The sequence below is a fragment of the Dermochelys coriacea genome, chromosome 10 (genome assembly GCF_009764565.3).
Source record: "Dermochelys coriacea isolate rDerCor1 chromosome 10, rDerCor1.pri.v4, whole genome shotgun sequence".
NCBI classification, from domain to species: Eukaryota; Metazoa; Chordata; order Testudines; family Dermochelyidae; genus Dermochelys; species Dermochelys coriacea.
Window position 1 is genome coordinate 68,016,839 of NC_050077.1, and position 20,670 is coordinate 68,037,508.

Sequence of the window (20,670 nt, forward strand, 5' to 3'; positions counted from 1 at the left end):
CTCTTACCTTTTATAGTAATTTAATCTAGAGCACATTTCCGTAGTTTGCGTGATAATGTCGTGAGGGACGGTGTCAAAAGCCTTACTAAATTCAAGATCTGTCATGTCCCCTGCTTTCCTCCCCATCCACTAAGCCAGTAACCCTATCAAAGATGGAAATTAGATTGGTTGGCATGATTTGTTTTCGACAAATCGATGCTGGCTATTCCTTATAACCCTATTATCCTCCAGGTACTTACAAATTGATTGTTTAATAATTTGTTGCAGTATCTTTCCAGGTATCAAAGTTGGGATGACTGGTCTATAATTCCCCTTTTTAAAGTTGGGTCCTATGTTTGCCCTTCTCCAGTCCTCTGGGACCTTATTCTCCATGAGTTCTCAAAGATAATTGCTAACGGTTCCAAGATTGGTTGAGCTAGTATCTTAAGAACCTTAAGATGGATTTCATCAGGCCCTGCCAACTTGAATACATCTAACTTATCTAAATATTCTTTAACTTGTTCTTTCCCAATTTTGGCATGCATTCCTTCTCCCTTCTTGTTAATATTAATAGTATTGAGTATTGCCATTAACATTGTTAGTGAAGACTGGAGCAAAATAGGCTCTAAACCCTTCAGCTTTCTTGATGTTATCAGTTATTAGCTCTCCTACGTCGCTAAGTAGAAAACCTGAACTTTCCTTCATCTTCTTGCTCCTAATGTATTTATAAAGCCTTCTATGTCCCTTGCTAGGCATAGCATCCATTTTGATTTTTAGGTCTGTGACGTTATCTGATTAAAATAGGCCAAGGGGGGCAAACATTTTGGCCCAATGGTCACAGCTGGGTGGGGAAATAGTATGCAGGGCCATGAATGTAGGGCTGGGGCAGGGGGTCAGGGTGTGGAAGGGAGTGCAGGGTGTGGGAGGGGGTGCGATGTGCAGGAAGGGGCTCAGGGCAAGGGTGTGGAGTGCAGGACGGGTTCAGGGCAGGGGGTTGTGGTGCAGGAGGGGTGCAGCAGAGAGCTGAAGGCAGGGGGTTAAGAGGCTCAGGGCAGGGGTTTGGGGTGCAGGGTGCAGGAGAGGTTTGGGGTGTGGGCTCCGGCCCAGCACCGCTTACCTCGAGTGGCTCCAGGGTGACGGTGGGGCTAAGGCAGGCTCCCCGCCTGCTCTGGCCCTGCACTGTTCCTGGAAGTGACTAGCATGTCTGGCAGTGGCTCCTGGGGGTAGGGTGGGGCATGCAGCTCTGCCACGCACTGCCTTCACCTGTGGGTACAACCCCCAAAACTCCCATTGGCCGCAGTTCCCCGTTCCTGGCCAATGGGAGCTGTGGGGGGCAGTTCCTGCAGGCGAGGGCAGCGCATGGAGCCCTCTGCTCCCCCCACCCCAGGAGCCACAGGGACGTGGTGCGGGCCGCTTCCGGGAGTGGCGCGGGACCAGGGCAGGCAGGGAGCTTGCCTTAGCCCTGCTGCGCCACAGGGCTGGGAATCCCGTGGTCCGGATTGAAAGCCCTGATGGGCCAGATCCGGCCCGTGGGCCGTAGTTTGCCCTCCCCCGATATAGATCATAGTTGCAACCACTGTTTGCAACAAATCTTGTACAAAATGCGGCATGTAAGATGTCTATAAAAAGGTTATGATTTTCTGATTATGATTATGCTATCTTTATGCATGTATCATTTTTGTATTGGCTCTATATCTGGATTTCAAATGTTTGCTTCTGGGGTAACTAACAAGGTAGTTAGCCAGCACATCTTGGACGGACTATTCAAATTGAGCGGCGCATCAAAAGGACACTTAACTCACAATGGACCATGGGAGATGCCCATCTACACTGAGTGGACTGTCCTGTAAATGTGGTGTCTGGAATATAGGTAATGGCTTCCTGCAATGACTGAGCGTAATTGGGCATGGACATTTGACTTGCCCATGTGACTCCAAACGCTCATCTTTTACCTGTTGTTGTTTTCCACTAGCTGTGCTGAGGTGTTTGTTTAAAACAATGGGGTTCCCTCCACATGGCAGAAGATAAAAGGGCTCTGGAAACCCCTGCTCCAGCCTCTGGACTATGGACTATGCTGATGCTAGCATTCTAATCAATGGACTGAGGACCTTCCAATGATTTGGAAGCAGCCAGAGACTTGACTTAAGCCAGCAGTTTATTCTATCACTGCTACAAGCCTGAACCAAGAACTTCGCAATTACTGTATGTATTTGATTCCTTTAGCCAATTTTAACTTTCTTTCTTGATTAAACCTTTAGATTTTAGATACTAAAGCATTGGCATCAGCATGATTTTTGGGTAAGATCTAAGTTCTGTATTGACCTGGGTGTGTGGCTGGTCCATTGGGATCAGAAGAATCCTTTATTTGATGAGACTGGTTGTAAAGAACCACTCACCTTTAAATCCAGTGTTTTTGGTGGTAATACAAGGACTGGAATACTGGAGGAAACTGCTTTTATGACTTTTGTTTCACCACACTGGCTAACAAGTTTTTACTTTTGTTGCCTTTTTGGTATATCCTATGGGGGATTAGCCACAAGTCTTGGGGTGTATCTGCCCTATTTCTCAACAGTTCGTCCTGAGTTTGGCATTCTCACTTGTGGCCCACTGAGGCATGATTACAAGGTCATTAAAGATCTCCTGATGTAGTATACTTGTAGTGATATTGGCAAAGCTGTGCTTTTACCAGGATAGTTTATTTTGTTCAGGGCTAGTGAAGTGAGCTACACCAGTGAAAGCACAACATTGCTGGTGTAAAACTATCCTTCATAAACTGAGTGGTCTTAGCAACTCATGCACAATGTGTATTCCACTGTGATGTCCTTACAACTCTTCTTCCCATTACTTGTCATTAGTTTGATTCCACAGCTGCAGATGAAAGTTAAGTTCAAAGGTTATGCTCTGAATTATTTTGGGATCTCAATCTTGTATTGGTTTAAAAGTGACCTTTTCGTAATTACAGTTGATGTTTTGCCATTTTTCTTCCCCCTCAGATTTAAAAAAAAAATCAATTTTTCTGTGTTGGTGTCTGCACTAATGACGGGAACACATCTATAGTTATTCTTTGGATTCAATTCAAGAACATCTTGCTTTTGCACTGGGTGCAGAAAGCTCATGTTCATTTTGTGGTTTCATTAATTGTTTAACAGTCGCTATCAGATGACGGGGGTTGATGTTTCAATTAGTCACTTTTAAAATGATTGTTAATTTTTGGCCGTTTAAAAGATTTAGGTGGACATTTCTGCAAAGTGTTAAGCTAAACAAGGAGCACAAATGTTCTGATATTTATCCCTTTCACTCCTGCACCTAGCAATAAGGCTCTGAGGAATTAGTTTGTTGTTTCAACTCTCAAATATACAGAAGTGGGAAATATATATATTTTTAAAAAGGCTAACACAAATTCTATGGCTCCTAAGTAGTTGCATACTTTGCATTGAAAAGTGTCCAATTATAGCTGCTTACTTTCTCTTTTCTTCCTTCTCGCTAGGTTATTTTTGCAGTTCTCATTTTTATACCATAGTCATGACTTCTTTGAATATTGTGTACTTGCAATTTCTGGTTTCACCTCAGTGCTATTTATGCACAGGGTAAATTTTTTTCAGTACAGCTCCCAGTATTTTTGATGGGAGTTGCATGCCTAGTTTACCCTGTTGTTGGAATTGTGCTTCTAGGACAAAACATGAATTTCTGCTCCGTTTTGTAATTTTCACTTGTAGATGTCATGTTTGACCGTTTCATTTTAATTAGTCACAGATAAGGCATGCATTTCTAAGAACTGCAGCCATGAGAACCAGACTAAAGAAAGTTTCTCGAAATGTGTACATATCTGCCATTATTTAGAAAATAGAACTATTTGGAAGTCCTGGAATTATTTAGAATCTGTGATTACATAGATCACTGTAAACCATCAACATTTTGCAGATTTCAGATCTTAATAAAAGTGTTATCATTCCAAATCTGAAAATCCAGATGACCGAAGAAACATCTGGCCAGATTAGTTTAATTAACATCATTCTCAACTTCAGTTTTTCAACAGACTGTACCATGCATGCACTGTGTGTGTTTGAACCTTGTTTCCTGATAAAATCTGGAATTCTTGTAATTAATTTTGTGACTATCAGTTATTGCACTGTCATTACTTTTTCCCTAATAAATATAACTTATTTACACTACATAAAAGCACATAAACAGAACAGCATATGAGAGGAAGCATGGAACTCCCAGGGAATTAGGAGTCAGGATTCTTGGGTTCTAATCCCAGATCTGCTCTTTACTGGCAGACCAGCTCTTTCTGCCTAGGTTTTCCCTTTTGTAAACAAGTGGCATTAGTATGTACATTACTAGGAAACTTCAGTTAATGTTTGTAAAGTACTTCGAGATCTGCCTTCATAAATGGGAAGTATTGTTCATATTCAGAATACCTTCTCTTCTATTAATACTTCCCATTCAGAATGCAGAGCTCAGAATGGAAGTTAGAAGCTGAGCAGGGAATATGAGAAGTAGAATTTACTGATCAGGGCATGTATTCTTTTTATGATATACCCTGGGTGCTGAGAATTGCATATGAATTGCCAAACCAACTGTACCTTCATGCACGGTGAAGATAAAATATTCTGAAATATGTTAAGAATTCAAGAGAATGGCGTCTGAAAGGGAATATCTTAGAAGAGGAGGAGTTAGCATAATTCCCAAAGGTCTAAATTGGCAACCTTTACTTGCATTGCCTTCAGTGGGACTGTTCTTGTGAGTAAGTGATTGATTGCCAACATAAGAAAGGATTCTATAGTCTAAATCAAAGAGAGCTTTGTAACTCAGTGTATATACTGTAAAATGTATGTAGTTTAGGCAGATTAGTAAAGTTTATATCATAATAAGGTAGACTGTTGAAGATGATTCATTTAAAAGACTGCATCTGGATTCATTTGTGGCTTGATCCTGCATCTACTGGACCAGGGATGAAAGGGAATCACAGCCACAGTATAACTTATCTTGATGATGTTCCCATGACCAATAAAGCAGCTTCTTTAAAAAGTTACATATGTGGAATATATCAGAAAGAATACAGGTATAATATACAGGGGCAAAGCTTAAAGCATTGTTGCCAGATGAAACAGAACTGAGCATTAATTTATTTCACAGCTATGAGGCATAACACATTGAGTCATAAATAATACTTCAGTAAAAGTCATCATTGACCTTCATAAATGATAGGGCCATGACTGGCAGAATGTGGTGTTTTTACAGCTGATTAAACTGTTAATATTGGACATTTAAAGTTACCTGTGTAATTATTGATCTTCTTTAGAGCAACCAGAAGTCAAGTGCATTGTTTCCCAGTTGGTTCAAACCTTTGGAACTTCAAAAGCACCTGCACAGAGTCTCCAAAGATTTTCCAGGCCTTCTGTGCACTTTTGTCCTGTTCTTATTTTAAAAAGCAGAAATCAATAATGTTTCAGGCACATGATGGTTACATCAGTAGAAATAGTTGCAAGGCTGCTAGGAACATTCAAAAGTGGTCAAACACCCACGTCTCAGGTATCACATACTAGCTGATTTTATCATAAAAAATCCTTATCTTTGTCAAAACAGTCTGCAGTTATCTCCTAATACTTTCTTGACAAATAATACTCACATGCAGAAATCTTTGGTTTTAACTATGCACAATGTATACTTTTTAATTATTTTTTAAAAATCATATTGAAAGGAACTTCTGTCGCTAACCTAATATAACTAACCTAGTGCATTTCTATTCCTAGCCAATGTCTCTCACTTCTTGAATTCCCTCCCCCCCCCCTTTTTTGTTTGATGTGGCTTCTAAAGCCCAGGCCACTCAATGTTAAAGCTATTATTTTAGCACTTGAATCTGCAACCCATAGTCACCAAAGTTTACTGTAGCTTACTCCTGGAGGAATTCTGCACCTCTGTGCATGCACAAAATTCATGCCCCCATCAGAATTTTTTTTCTCCACAGAAAATCCGTTCCACTGGAGAGGCGCTGCAGTTATGCCTTTCACCCACCAGAGGCTGCTGTGACACCAGAACAGAGGGCAGCCGCTCCCGGACGGGAGCAGCCCTCTGTGGATAGGGAGGAAAAGAGGCTGCATTCCTCACAGCACCCTGACCTTGGAGCCAATGAGGAGGCATGGGATATGGGAGGGATAGACAGCATGGGCACAGGGGACTACTGGGGGGTCATAGCTTAGGGTTCAGAAGGGCTAGTTGTGGGACAGGCTGGGGAGAGGGCTGAATGGTACTGGGGATGCAGGGCCACATGGAGATGTGGGGAGGGGGTGGCTGATGTATTCTTCAAAAAACAGTTCCTGGATCTTTTTTCTTGTCTGTATTGTTACAGATGTACTTGCTGACAGGTATTTTGAAATAAATTACCAAAATAATTGAAACTGGCATGATTATATTGTGGTGTTATGACAAATAAAATATGCACAATTTTAAAATATTGTGCACAGAATTTTTAATTTTTTGGTACAGAATTCCCCTAGCAGTAGTAGTTACAAGGAGTCACACTGAAGTGAGTGGGAAGATCTACTGAAAATGTAATAGCAAAATAGGACTCTGCTTAGGGAATTGAAATCAGTGGGCTCCTTGTGTGAGTAGGATTGGGACTTTAATAGAGGTCTTATCATGCCATTGGTTTGGAAGCAGAACTCCCCATTGACTTCATTAGGGAGTTTTGCTGAATAACAAATGTCATGGTAATGGGCCGTGATTATATTATGAGAGTTTACATAGACACGTCTGGTTTGCAAAAAATAATTTGGCCCTGAGCTCCATGTATTTAAAGGCACATGTAGAGACTTTCAGTCCAGCATGGACTGGTCACACAATTTGGGCTTCCTTTCTAAATAAAACCTAACTGTCAGTTCTGACTCTCTGCCAGGACTGTGCTCCTGCAGCTCAACAGCTGTAAGCTGTTCATTGATTGAACTTGGTAGCTACAGACTAGCATTCCAAGGTCTGAATTTTTTCCCCCCTCCTGTACTAGCATATGGGGTTTTTGGTAGACTGAGTCTACCCTTGTTGATGCTGGCAGCTGTAGAATTGACTCTAGTTGGTCTCAGCAGATTGCTTGGCTGGAATGCCTTAGGTTTTGGATCATGCTTAACTGTGAAAGATTTGCTCCTTGTTATAATATTATTGTTTAATAATAATGATTTATGTAGATCCATATGCAACCCATTACCAGTAAAAATGTTTTAGGCTAACAGTGGTGTAGTAGTAGCTCACACAATATCACTATGCAGGAAACATGCACATGGGGACAGCCTTAGATCCCTGCTCCCAAGGCAAGAGGAGACCAGTCACATTGCAAATGGATTGTTCCTCATCATAAGGCTCATTACTGTACACCCATCTTCTGGGCCTAAATTTACTTTTGACCTTTTGTAGTCTCACTTGTGTTACTGTAGACTGTAATTCAGAAATACTGAATTAAGAAATGAAGTTTTTATAAAGGCTAGGTAGACAGACTGGAGCACAGATTGGAAATAAATCCAAGATTCCCTGCTCTGTTTTGTGTGTGTGTGTGTGTGTGTGTGTGTGTGTGTGTCCCTCAGATTCAGAGCTACGTGGGCAGAGAAGACATGTTTGGTATCTTGAGAAATGAGGCCCTCGGTATTCTTTAAATAGGATCTTAACTTCACTGGGCTGTGGATCAGGGTTTGCAGGTGGATTCACCGAAAAGCAGCAATGAATACTTTGGGGCACAAACAGATCTTTCTACATTCTCAAACAGAAATACAGTATTGCTATGGCAGCTGACTCAGTCTTTGTAGGGTCCCTGTGCATGTATATATGCCTAAAATTTTCATTTCAGTGGTAATAGAATCAGGTCCCTTGTGGGAATCTAAGGGCCCTTGGATATGTAGGGTATATTTTTAGAGCTTAGTCTTACTGACTCTCCATTTGTGGTATGTAGAATTGAGCCTTAGTAAATTACAAGAAGAACCATGCATTATTTAACCATCCCATTATATTTAATAATTGTTTGCCTATATCCTCAAGCATCCCTATGAAAATTTACCTCTGAACATATTGTCCACGAAGTCGATATCATTCTTTATACACTTTAGTTTAAAAAAAAACTGAAAAAATTGATATAAAACGACAACACTAGTCCCTTAAATATTCACGAATAAGACATTGTTTGTATCAGAAATATTACACCCCTCATGAAAAAAGAGCCATATTTGTTTTCTGCACCTCATCATTCTGCCTCCACAAAGGTACAGACAGCCATAAATCCGAGATTTCTGGAAAAAAAACATAGCACAAAGCTTGACACAGAAAGCAAATATTTGGAGAAACTTGATGGCAGCACAGGATATTTTAAAAAATAGTTTTCCATGTGAAGAGACTTAAGGCATGTGCATTTCAAAAAAAAAAGTTTCCACTGCTCTGAGGCACATATTTTAAAGATGTGTGGAGAAACTAGCAAAATTAGAAATAAGCACAAATTTAGTTTGGTGTATGTGTTAATTTTTGCAGTGGTAAGCAGCATAAAACACAACATAGGAACAGGGGAACAGAAAATAGATCTGTACATATGAATGGACCCAGTTCAATTACTTGTTCAATTTTTTTTAAAAAAACAAAAGGTTTTACTTCCTTGTGGAGAAATAATGTGGGCTACTCCCATAAATGTTAGTGAGAGTTAGTACTACAGTTGGCCAAGTGTTTAGTGGGAGAAGATGACCCAAAGTATTCAATATACAGGTGATGCCCACTGGGGGCTTAGTCCTGCAAGGAGCCGAGCAAGCTGATCTTGATCCATTAAAGCAGTGGTTCCCAAACTTGTTCTGCCACTTGTGCAGGGAAAGTGCCTGGCGGGCCAGGCTGGTTTGTTTACCTGCCGTGTCCACTGGTTCGGCCGATCGCAGCTCCCGGTGGCCACGGTTCGCTATTCCAGGCCAATGGGAGCTGCTGGAAGCGGCGGCCAGTACGTCCCTCGGCTCATGCCGCTTCCAGCAGCGCTGCTCCAGGCCAATGGGAGAACCACGGCCACTGGGAGCCGCAATCGGCCGAACCTGTGGACGTGGCAGGTGAACAATCGGCCTGGCCCGCCGGGCTTTCCCTGCACAAGCAGCAGAACAAGTTTGGGAACCATTGATATAGATTCTTCAGAGTTGGTGATTTAGGTTAATTAAAAGAACACCCTCAAATGCTGGTACATTTTTGGTTTGACTGTTTTGATCCCCCCTGTTTATAATTACTCTCACAATCTTGAAAATCTTTCTGCATATTTTGCCCATTTTCATTTGCAGATAATTATTCCCCTGTTTTTGTTTTCCTCCATAAAGCAGGGGTGATGTGAGCACACCCTGGCTTTGAAGTAGTAATAACCAAATACATAGTTTCTGCTTTCAGCACCCCCACTATAAAAATTGTTCCACCACTCCTGCCATAGAGACTGCTATAAAACTTCCTGGTTCTGTTTATTCCTTTACATCAGCTAGTGTAAACTGGGGGTCTAAGCCTGTATTCGTTGGGAATTTTAGACGCACAAAGAGTGCATAGCCCTAGTTAATGGAGCTCTGAAATTTGGCTTTGTTTTTGTTTGTTTCCATGCCCTCAGCTGGAACTTCTGCAGCAAAGTACCATGTAACTGGCTTACATAAATAGGAGCCTATTATTTAGGTTAATATTTTCAGATATATTAATTTTGGACACTCAGTTTGAAACACCTACAGCTTGATTTTTGTAGAGGTGCTGAGCACCCAAAAATTCCATGGAGCACTGGAAATCGGACTTTAGTTGTCTTAAGTTGGGCATCGAAAATTAGTGGATGCTTCTGACAATGATCTCAATAATGCATGAGCCGACATTCCACCAGACTAGATATTCTTGGACAGGTAAACCCTTAACCTGTGTAAATTATCACAGCTCCATTGAGGATCTGCCCCTTTGGCTCTTAAGTACATTCTAAGTTACAGCTCTTTAAGGCAAATTGTATTGAAGATTCAATTGGTTGATAGGGGATAGTCTGCTCAGTTACACCATTATAAATCTAGAGTGTCTCTAGTAAATGTTACCCTATTTTTCCAGTATATCAACTAACCTATGTGCAATACAAGAGCTAGGAAGAAGGAAAAGCTAACAGTGGTACATCAGAGCACAGTAGTTAGCACTGAAGGGACAAAGCAGCATTACTGGAAGATGTAAATAAGATTTTTTTGTTTTGGAAATGTCTAGTGCTCATTAACCCCCATTAGCAGAATTTGAAGAAGGAGCATGTTTTGAAATTGTGATTACTTGGTATATCTGATATTATAAATAATTTTTGCAACACAAGGTTTTCTAAAATTCGTATTACAATATATATATGACGGTGGAAATGTAACTACACTTGCTTGTGCAGCGTAGATTATAATTCCTTAGATTGCTCCGGTAAAATGTTGAAAGGAAACAATTATATTTAAAAAGCTAGATGGAAGATAGGTCCTGTTGACTGCAAATAGCTAGTTAACTGTAGGTTTTATTTCAAACTATCGATGATCTTTATACTCTGGGCCTGATTCTGATTTCATTTAGACCATGTATATCAGAATTCTAATGAAACTGGTAAAATTGCACTTATGTAAAACTGGTACGAGAGCAGAATTGAGCCCTGTGTATCTTTTAGCTCATGGAAGAGAATATTTCCACACAGTAAAAGCCAGAGGATGTTGGAGGTGTTAATTCTTTAGAAGATGGATGTTTACAGTGCTGCATGAAGCTGTACTACAGACATGTCTTTTATATTTTCAACATTAATTGCACATATGGAGTTAGCTAAAGCATCACAATGTTTTTGTTTCTTTTCAAATCCCAATTGAATATTTTCTCCAAATCTGTCAGTCAGGCACATTCCAGAGAAAGGCTTTTAGCTTGTGTGTCTGCTACATTGTATTTAATGTTTCAATATGAAAAAGAACAGCATGATCTGGAAAGTGATTGGAGCCAAGACGTGTTTATGCATATAGAAGTACAGTATTTCTTCATGCAGAAACTATCCCCTTGTATGCTAGACGGAATACTGGCTCTATTATAAACTGTGACTTGGTAGCTTGCAGTAGTATGTAATTATGAATAAGAACTAATCAGAATAGTAATAGAGATGGTAAAAAGGGTTTTATTGCAATAGTGTAATTGGGCTCAACTCTGTGCTCTAATGCAGCCACTGATTTCAGTCAAGCCCTAGTGTACAAGCATGTACAGTGTATTACCCAAGAAGGCTCTTGCTAGCTTGTGGAATTTGTATACTATAATATTACAGTTTTTCACTCATTTTCAGCCTACTGTATAAAAGAAAAAAACAAGTTCTAAGCCGTGAACCCTTCTCTGCTCCCCTCATCTAGGACAGGAGAATTATTGTAGGAAGTGAATAAAGGCTCTATTCACTTTACTCCCTGACCAAGTGTGAGTGGCTAGATTTGGTGCAGCGGGTTCCACAGAGGTTTGAGACGAAGGAATTTTCCCCCACTCCCACACTGTGGAGCTCCTCTCTAGTCATCAGTGTAACATATGACAGCCAGATTACAGCCCTATTTAGGTGTGAAACTGCATTAGCTCCACCAGCAGAATGGCCAGTGAATCCATAGCTCCAACTCTGGCTCTGCCACTGAGGATGGATGTGCAGAGAGGCCCTGCAATGGTCTCATACAGTTAGTTAGATGCCCAAATGCTGGCCCCTGCACTGCGCAGTGGAATTGCACTGATTCCACTGCATCTGAGGGAGGGGTCAGGATTTGCCCCATACAAATAATTCTAAATGGTTGCAGTGCAGAGGCCCATATAACTTGTAGTAGTGAGTTCTTTACTTGACTGGCCGACTTATCAAAACCGAGATATATAGCCTTATAATTACACAGGTCCATGGTCAACCATGTTCCTGTTTAAATCCAAACCATTATGTTGCATACATGTAAATGATGCTTGTCAGATAGTCGTATAACTAAAACTCAGCAGTCATTTCCATGCTGCATCCATTCTCAATAATTCATTGGGTATCCTGTGACTTTTCATTGTCTAATTAGCAGTGCTGCTCTTACAACTGTTTCTGCTCTGATCATACTGAAGTTAACAACAGAAGAATTTAAGTTTCTTAATGTGAGAGTAGTAAAACTGATCCTGCACCAATGTGAAATTAATTGTAAAATTTAATAACAATAACACAGCTATAGCAGTTTCCATCTGAGGGGGTTGAAGGAATTCACAGGCCATGAACTTATCTAGATCTTTAATTCACATTAAAGGAATAAATCTTGCAGCATCTCTGTGAGGTAATGAGGTATTTAACCCCATTTTACAGTTAAGGAAACTAAGGCTGAAAGCAGCTGTACAACTTTCCCAAGGTTACACAGGAAGTATGCAGCAGAACCAGGAATTGCCTGACTGGTTGATGTTTGTACAGTACTTTGAAGCTGCACAGCTGGATTTTTTTTGTTTTTATCTGGCCAATTCTTTTGTGCCTGGAATGAGTTGTGAGCATGATGTAGGTCATTTAGATGTTTAAGTATGTAATGTGACACTGCCTGCAAATCTAGTATTTATATGTGGATTCAATTTATATAATTTGGACAACTAATTTTGAATGCAAAATTGCTCATTTTTATTACTGCAAATAATAGATGTTGGATAAATATCTCTCCAGCTCCCTCTTGGATGAAGATTGATGCAAAGAAATCACTTAACTCTTCTGCAGCGTCTTGTTCTTCCTTAATCGCTCTCTTTACTCCCTGGCAGTCCAGCAGGCCTACTGATTCCCTCATATTCGGTGACTCGTTGTCACTGTAAATTTTCCATCTTTGTATCAGGGGGATCAAACTGCACCAGTACAAAAGAACACAGAAAAGTGTTTTGCTGTGATTCAGAAATGAAAGCAAAATTGAACCTGAAAAGGTAATATGTAACTAGATTATTTTATGCATGTGTAAGATGCATCACTTGGAGTTACTACACTGTGTATATCTGATGGCACTGAAGATATAACACAGAAGAACATAAGAATGGCCATAGTGGATCAGACCAAAGGTCCATCTAGCCCAGTAACCTGTCTTCCAAAGTGGCCAATGGCTTGTGCCCCAGAAGGAATGAACAGAACAGGTAATCATCAAGTGATCCATCCCCTATTCTCAGCTTCTGGCAAACAGAGGCTAGGGCTACCGTCCCTGCCCATTCTGGCTAATAGCCATTGATGGACCTATCCTCCATGAACTTATCTAGATCTTTTTTGAACCCTGTTATAGTTTGGCCTTCACAACATCCTCTGGCAAAGAGTTCCACAGATTGACTGTGCATTGTGTGAAGAAATACTTCCTCTTGTTTGTTTTAAACCTGCTGCCTATTAATTTCATTTGATGACCCCTAGTTCTTGTGTTATGAGAAGGAGTAAATAATATTTTCCTTATTTACTTCCTCCACACCAGTCATGATTTTATAGACTTCTTATTGTGCTCTGGTTTTAACATTTTATTGTTGCTGTTTTCAAATGATTGCAAAGAGCTCACTTTAAACTGATAAAAATCTTTGAGCAAATTTCATGTGAAAAAACTTACTGTTTTTTAGAAGATGTATTAAAACACTGTCCAAAGTACAGTGACACTCAGCTATGCCAGTTTACACCAGCAAAGGATCTTGCCCTTTGATTTTCCATCCTATTAGTAACATAGTGCTGAGATCTTAAATTACAAGAAGCAATGACTTGTGTGTGATGTCAGATGGGATTTTTTTAAAACACCTAAGTGAATTAGGAGCACAAGTGTTTTGACTTTTTTTTTTGTGAAGGCCAAAAATAATTCTGATGGGCTGATGTATCCTGCATACAAAAGATGAGGTGACGTTTCCGGTATCCTAGAATGGTTCTGGAATCCTGCAAATAAAGTTGCTTTTATGAGATGCATAGTTTTGAAGGCAGTGTGCTCCCTTCCTCCCTTTAAATAGCATAAAAGGTAGTGGATTGTACAATATGTTACACTGCACCATTGTTGATAAGTCTGCTAGCTGATTGGAGAGTGCATGCATAGCTCCCATTAGTGTTTTAAAGGGAGTTTTATGAATGCACTTACAGGAATCCAGAGCCAGAATCTAATCTCATTATAAATTGTAGTAACACCATTGATTTGAAAGAATTACTCTGGATTTGCACCAATTTAAATGTGATCTGGCCGGTAGACTTCTATATCTGAAACCTACAGTGTTAGCTTCTTAGGATTTCTCATTCTTGAATCAGTTGTACTCTTTCTTGTTCTTCTAGATCACTTTGGTGATTTCCTAAAAACCCCTGATGGGCATTTGCCCCTCCCTATAGATTGTATTTCCCTTGAAGAGAACGGAATGTTTCTTTCTCCTGTGCTTACTACACACACTTGACTAATGTTTTCCAATCTCTAATAACTTTCTTCTGTCACTCTCAGGTATATGTATTCTTTAATAAAGTAACAATACTTCATTTTGTTTTTTGCAGTTGTTCAGTGAAAAAATTAGTGGAGCAGAAGGAACAAAACTAGATGAAGAATTTCAAGAGATGGAAAGGGTAAGGAAGCCAACATAAGCTTTTCAAGGTTACACCACTGATGAAATAATTTTTTTTCATTCATTCATTAGCATAAACAAAATATGTAATCCAAAAAATAAGTATGTAAAAAAACCCATAGATATTATATGATCCAATCCTGTCCTTGAAGTCCATAAGGGGCAAATTCTTCTTACAGTAACACAAGAATATTGAACTCAATGAAATCACACTTGTAACTGAGAGAAGAATTTGACCCTGAAAGTTTTGTCTATGACTTTATCAGGAACGACATTGGGCTCTAAGAATTTAATTTGTTAGCATGAACAGTAAAGTATTTGTGTTGCAGATATAATCTTGGTGGAAGTGTAAAAAAATTGCAAGAATTTAAAAATGTGTAAGAATTGTCCACTGTGTAAGCACTGCAGCATGGCAGTTGGAACAATGTTACTCTCAGCTTTTTTTGTTCCTGCTCTCTGGGTCTTTGTCAGATATACTTGTTACATATATTACAGACTCCTCTCTATGGGCATAGTTTAACTTCTATATTTGGGGAGCAGCTTCAGCGAGGCCAATGGAGCTGTGTGTGTGTGGTGGTGGTGGTGGTGGTGGTGGGGTGAGGGAGGCAAATTCTGCGCCTGCCTGAAGCTTGAAATTTTTTGGGGAAAAATAGCCCTCACCCTTCCTCCCCCATAACTCTCTCTGATATTTTGTTATTGGTGGATTAAGAAAAATGCCATGCATAAATAGTTTCTTTTTTCAACACACTTATTTTGTATCTATAAACATGTTTAAGCTTCAATTTTCTTTGGTTCCAAAATAATCATCTGTTTTATAAGAAGAAAACACTGAGTCCTAGAATGGAAAAGAGAAGAGATCTTAGTATATTTTAGATGCAATATGGGCTCATGCACTGAAGTACACAGAACATAGGACTGGGAGGTAGGAATTGCTGAATCTGCTTCCCAGGTAGATGGTTGATATAGTAGTGACAAGAGGGCTGGGGAGGAAATTGTGACTCCAAAATGTAAGAAGTGTTATTCATGAAGAATAACTTTGAGCCTTGAAGGGTTAATTCTTTCTACACTTCGATGCTGGCAATTGGGCTTACTCAACACAACACTCAGCTTCATTTCTTTTCAGCATCAATAATGGAAGCTTTGGCACCACAAAAATTAAAATGATGTTTTGTACCGATTTTAATTAAAATGTCTTAGTTTGCCAGAATAATGCATTGTATCTAGTGGGAGAATAAAGACTCAATAAAGGATTGTGGTATTTAATGTCCTGTTACATTTCTCTTCTAGAAAATTGATGTCACCAGCAAAGCTGTAGCAGAGCTTCTGTCAAAATCCACAGAGTATCTTCAGCCAAATCCAGGTAAACTGAACTCCTACAGTTCCTCTATCATACTTAGCCTATGAGTTGAACTTGAACAAGGGATATACTGAACCCCTGTGGGTTGCTAATATTTTTAGGGAATATGAAACATATCAGTGAAACATAAGGATGTCTCTCTCTCCCTTTTTGAATGACTTCATCCCCTTTTCTAAGCACTCCTAAGTCTCCCTAACAGACATTGGGAAGTTTATTTACAGGATTTTTCAAATTTCTGTTTGAGAACAGAGAAAGGAGGGACACTGATGCTGGTCATTGGTTCGATTTAATGTGATCAAGACACAGGGCATTAAGAGACTGATCCACTGTCCACTCAGTTCAATGGAAGGACCTCCATTGTCTTCAGTAGAACACTAGAACAGAGGCTGATCCCGGATTCCTTATGCAATGATGTCAGTGAGATATCTACCCAGTGTGGGTGCATTATGAAACCCATGGCCAGAGGGAGATTTCAATGGATTTCTCTGAGTAAGGAGCGTAGGATTAGGCCTGCCCTTATCAAAGCTTAATGATTGTCTGGGAGGCTCCAGATGAAGCCAGAGACCATAGTGTCATAGACTTTAAGGTCAGAAGGGACCATTATGATTGTCTAGTCTGACCTCCTGCACAATGCAGGCCACAGAATCTCACACACCCACTCCTATAATAAACCCCTAACCTATGTCTGAGCTACTGAAGTCCTCAAATCATGGTTTAAAGACTTCAAGGTGCAGAGAATCCTCCAGCAAGTGACCTGTGCCCCACGCTGCAGAGGAAGGTGAAAAACCCTCAGGGCCTCTGCCAATCTGCCCTGGGGGAAAATTCCTTCCCAACCCCAAATATGGCGATCAGCTAAACCCTGAGCATGTGGGCAAGACTCACCAGCCAGATGCCCAGGAAAGAATTCTCTATAGTAACTCAGATCCCACCCCATCGCACATCCCATCACAGGCCATTGGGCATATTTACCGCTAATAGTCAAAGATCAATTAATTGCCAAAAATTAGGCTATACCATCATACCATTCCCTCCATAAACTTATCAAGCTTAGTCCTGAAGCCAGATATGTCTTTTGCCCCCACTGGTCCCCTTGGAAGGCTGTTCAAGAACTTCACTCCTCTGATGGTTAGAAACCTTCGTCTAATTTCAACTCTAAACTTCCTGATGGCCAGTTTATATCCATTTGTTCTTGTGTCCACATTGGTACTGAGCTTAAATAATTCCCATGAATGTCTAGCACAAGTCCATTATTGTATTATGAGGCTATTGTGTGATGAAAATAAGAGTGGAGTGAGAAAAACTCTTTAAAAATAATTGTCTGCTTTTGACACTGCATACATAGAACATCAATGAAATCAGCATTATTCAGCATTAGAGCCATTCTAAAAAATTAATTCCTCGTGTCTTGGCCAGTGGAGCCAAGCAGATACTCCAAGGGAAAGTAGGTCTGCAAACGTTAACTCAAATAAGACCATGAAGTTGACTTTGGTGGCATTCATATCCCTTTTGTGTTTGCTTTCTGTAAAAATTCTAGTAAAGGAGTTTGCTAGTCGGAATCTTCCTGGGAATAGTGAATATTAGTATATATCGACTGAAGGTGATTATTGAACTCTTCAGTGCAAGTATTAACACCATAAACCTATAAGAGCTAAGCTTATCCAATCAGGGAATGGAACAGTTTCATATGACCCATATGAAAACATCTCTCGCATTTTGATTATTGAATTCCTGCAACAAAATGTTCATTAATCTACAGACCAACAGTCGCTCACTGAAATTATTTGTCAAATAATTTAAAGTAACATACCAATTACAGAAAATCATGCTATAAATGGATGCTTTTTTCATATGATTTGTAATACTTCTAAGCATACAGAGCCAAGCTGGGAATGCTGAACACTATGTCGAAGATCAGAGGACAAGTTAAAACCACAGGATATCCCCAGACAGAAGGGCTATTAGGGGATTGTATGCTACGGTATGGCAGAGAACTTGGGGAGGATTCTACATTTGGTGAGTTTGTATAGCTCTCCTGTGCATGTTTCAGCATATGTTGTACGTGGAGTAACACAACTTATATATATTTGATTATTGCTTACAAGAAGCCTACATGCCTAACGTAGAGTGATTAAATATTGATAGATACAGTAAATATGACGCCTTTAAGCACTTTTTTGTTCTATTATATTATAGGTGGCAGTATTATGGCCTATCTCAAGGTTGCCTGATAATTCCCATTATAAGACTGTGTTCAGTTGCTTGTAACTTTGTCAAACTTCAACTGTTTGGGCTGAAATTTTTCAGACTGTCTGCCTCCAGCTGATTTTGGTAAATTTCAGACAAAACAGGTCAGTCATTTCTGAGAACGAAGCTGGAGGAAAATATGTTCTGCTCGTGTTAAAAAAATCATAGCAACATTTTCTGTGAAATACAGTTGGGCCCTAATGGTTTGGAGCAGGGACCTAGAATTTGGTAGGGTCGTGGTCTTTGTTTCAGGGTTGTGATTCTCGCCATTCCCAGGAAAATCCAACTGATGTTTGGCCAGGTTATCAGGCTTTGAAAAATTGGAGTTTGCATATGCTCAGTAGAGAACTGCTGAGCATGCTAACGCCTCTGGCAGCACCTAGGGCTGACAAGTCGGCACATATACCATCCCCACAGAGCTACTGAACATGCTCCATCCCCTCACAGCTTCTCCATATGAACAGACTGCACATGTAGTCCAGAGTGACTGAGCATATTCCAATCTAGGGCTATGGGGGCTCAGAAGTACTTACCTTGTAATGGCTGGTCCAGGCTGGGGTGGGGTTGGGCACTGGAACTGAGAGCAAGTGGCAAGTCTCTGCTGTGCTCTGTGACCACTTCCCTGCTGTGCCCAAGCAGTGTGGAGGGGGAAGCTGGTATTACATTATGTAAGTTTTTGTATCTGTAGTACTGCATAAGAAGGCCTTGCTGAAAGAGCAACAGCAAGATAGGCACTGGAGGCCTAGGACTCAAGATAAGGCTTAGCTTTCCAGGCTGTGAGACACGTTGTGGTGGACGCCGTTATGTTCTTGGGGTTTGTTTATTCTCTTAGGAATGAGTGAGTGGAGCAATCCCAGTCACGAACTGTGTATATTTGTGCATTTGCAGGTGCCATGGGGATACAAATTGGAACCAAGGCCAGGGGAAAAGAAATGTCAAACAAAATGTTTTGCATGAGCATGTTCTGTGCACTTAACAAATAATCAGCTACACTACTAACATGCTTAGTTTTTTTTTGTTCCATTGTTCCAAATTTTTTTTTAACAATAGCAGCTTTGGCCAATACCTGGGATAAATGAAAAGTAATTGTAATGAATCTGAGATACTGTAAAATTAGTTTTTTTGAGCTAAAAGATATTCATATATTGGGGCACTTTGAACACAAATTAGCCATTTTGGTTTCCAACTTGCAAAATGTAAAACATCACTTACTGTCTTCATGTTGTTCTGTCTGCACATCTGTTGCCCTGAGAACAAGAGTTCTCAGACTTGTAGGTCCACTTACTGCAACCTCATGCAGTATCTTTGGGAGAACATACTGTATTAAGGTTATGAATGGTTTATGTATCCCTTTGGGCTAAGGATTTTATGCAATTCTGTGGGGAGGGTGGCACTTAGCTTCTCCAGGAACTAAAAACAGTGGGAGGTGATTTGAGTGACTCACCTTAGTTGTAAACACATCCAGAGAGGCACCACCTGCTGGGGATGTTTGCATATACTGGGTTTTCCAGAGACCAACAAACAGAAAAGGCTTTTGACATAAAAAGCTGCAACTGACTTGGGGCCTTCTTTCTGATCCAACAAATGAGACAGCACCTTCTCTGTGCAGGGAGGCTCCAGCCCTTGTGGGAGGGTTGGAAAGGGGCCCATAAGAGTGCTGGGTGAGCTTTGGTAAGTTTTAGCATGTGTTAAAGGAACTTTTCTTGTTTTTAATGTTTTCTCTGTAATACTTTTACCTTAAGAATAAATATGCTTGCTTAGAAAGAGCTGTGTGGTAAGTTGTAACACCTAGCAATATACTTCTCATAGCCCTCAGAGAGAAAGCAAAGTGCAGGCACTGGCCTTCAGGTGGACTGGCTTGCTGGAGGTATCACAGTGTACAACAGGGAGCTGTGCAGCCTCCAATCCCCCAAAGAGGAGGGAGAGGGAAACGGGTCTCCACTCAAGAGAGGTGACAGGTGGGAACTCAAAAGCCTAAGTGGTACCTTTGAGGAACCATGGAAGGGGAATACCAAGTGCAGTTGCCCTAAAACTGTGACAGTAGTCATGTTAAAGTAACATACTGTATCTTTTGGCCTTGTGATATTTCTGGCGTCCTACCATCTGGAGAAGCAGCTACAGAAGAAACTGCGTATCCCATTTTGAACAATCCAAGAATGGAGACAATAATGCAAGCCAAAAATAGTTTTCTTGGAGGGATAGTGAAGAAGGATAGAAAACGTTAAGACAAAATTCTTTCTAGTTCTGGAAACTCTAGGAGAAGAGGGAAAGAGTGTAGTCTTATATTCTGCATTCTACATCTTAAGGGGCCTGCAGCCAACATTTTTAAGAGTTATCTAACAAAAAATGTCTTCTGTTTTTACATAAAGTGCTATCTACTGTGTATAAATATCATGTTCTTCCCTGTAGGAAATGCACTGCTGGATGTTGGTGAAAGCATGAAGCAGATGGCAGAGGTGAAGGACTCTCTCGATATTAACGTCAAACAAAACTTCATTGATCCTCTACAGTTATTACAGGACAAAGACTTAAAAGAGATTGTGGTGAGTTTTTGAGGTTAA

General features: G+C 40.3%; 1 protein-coding gene across 2 annotated transcripts in view; it reads left to right on the forward strand.

The window, feature by feature from the left end:
• Nucleotides 1-20,670, forward strand: part of SH3GL3 (SH3 domain containing GRB2 like 3, endophilin A3) — a 73,113-nt gene that overhangs the window by 41,441 nt on the left and 11,002 nt on the right. Inside the window, exons 1-5 of one of the 2 annotated variants that reach the window (XM_043493212.1) lie at nt 2,152-2,181; nt 14,441-14,509; nt 15,796-15,868; nt 17,735-17,878; nt 20,519-20,652. In XM_043493212.1, coding sequence (XP_043349147.1) covers nt 14,501-14,509; nt 15,796-15,868; nt 17,735-17,878; nt 20,519-20,652 — 360 coding nt within the window. In that variant the 5' untranslated portion in view covers nt 2,152-2,181; nt 14,441-14,500. Of the gene's footprint in view, nt 1-2,151; nt 2,182-14,440; nt 14,510-15,795; nt 15,869-17,734; nt 17,879-20,518; nt 20,653-20,670 lie in introns of those variants that run through there. The other variant, XM_038420698.2, reaches the window with a different exon arrangement.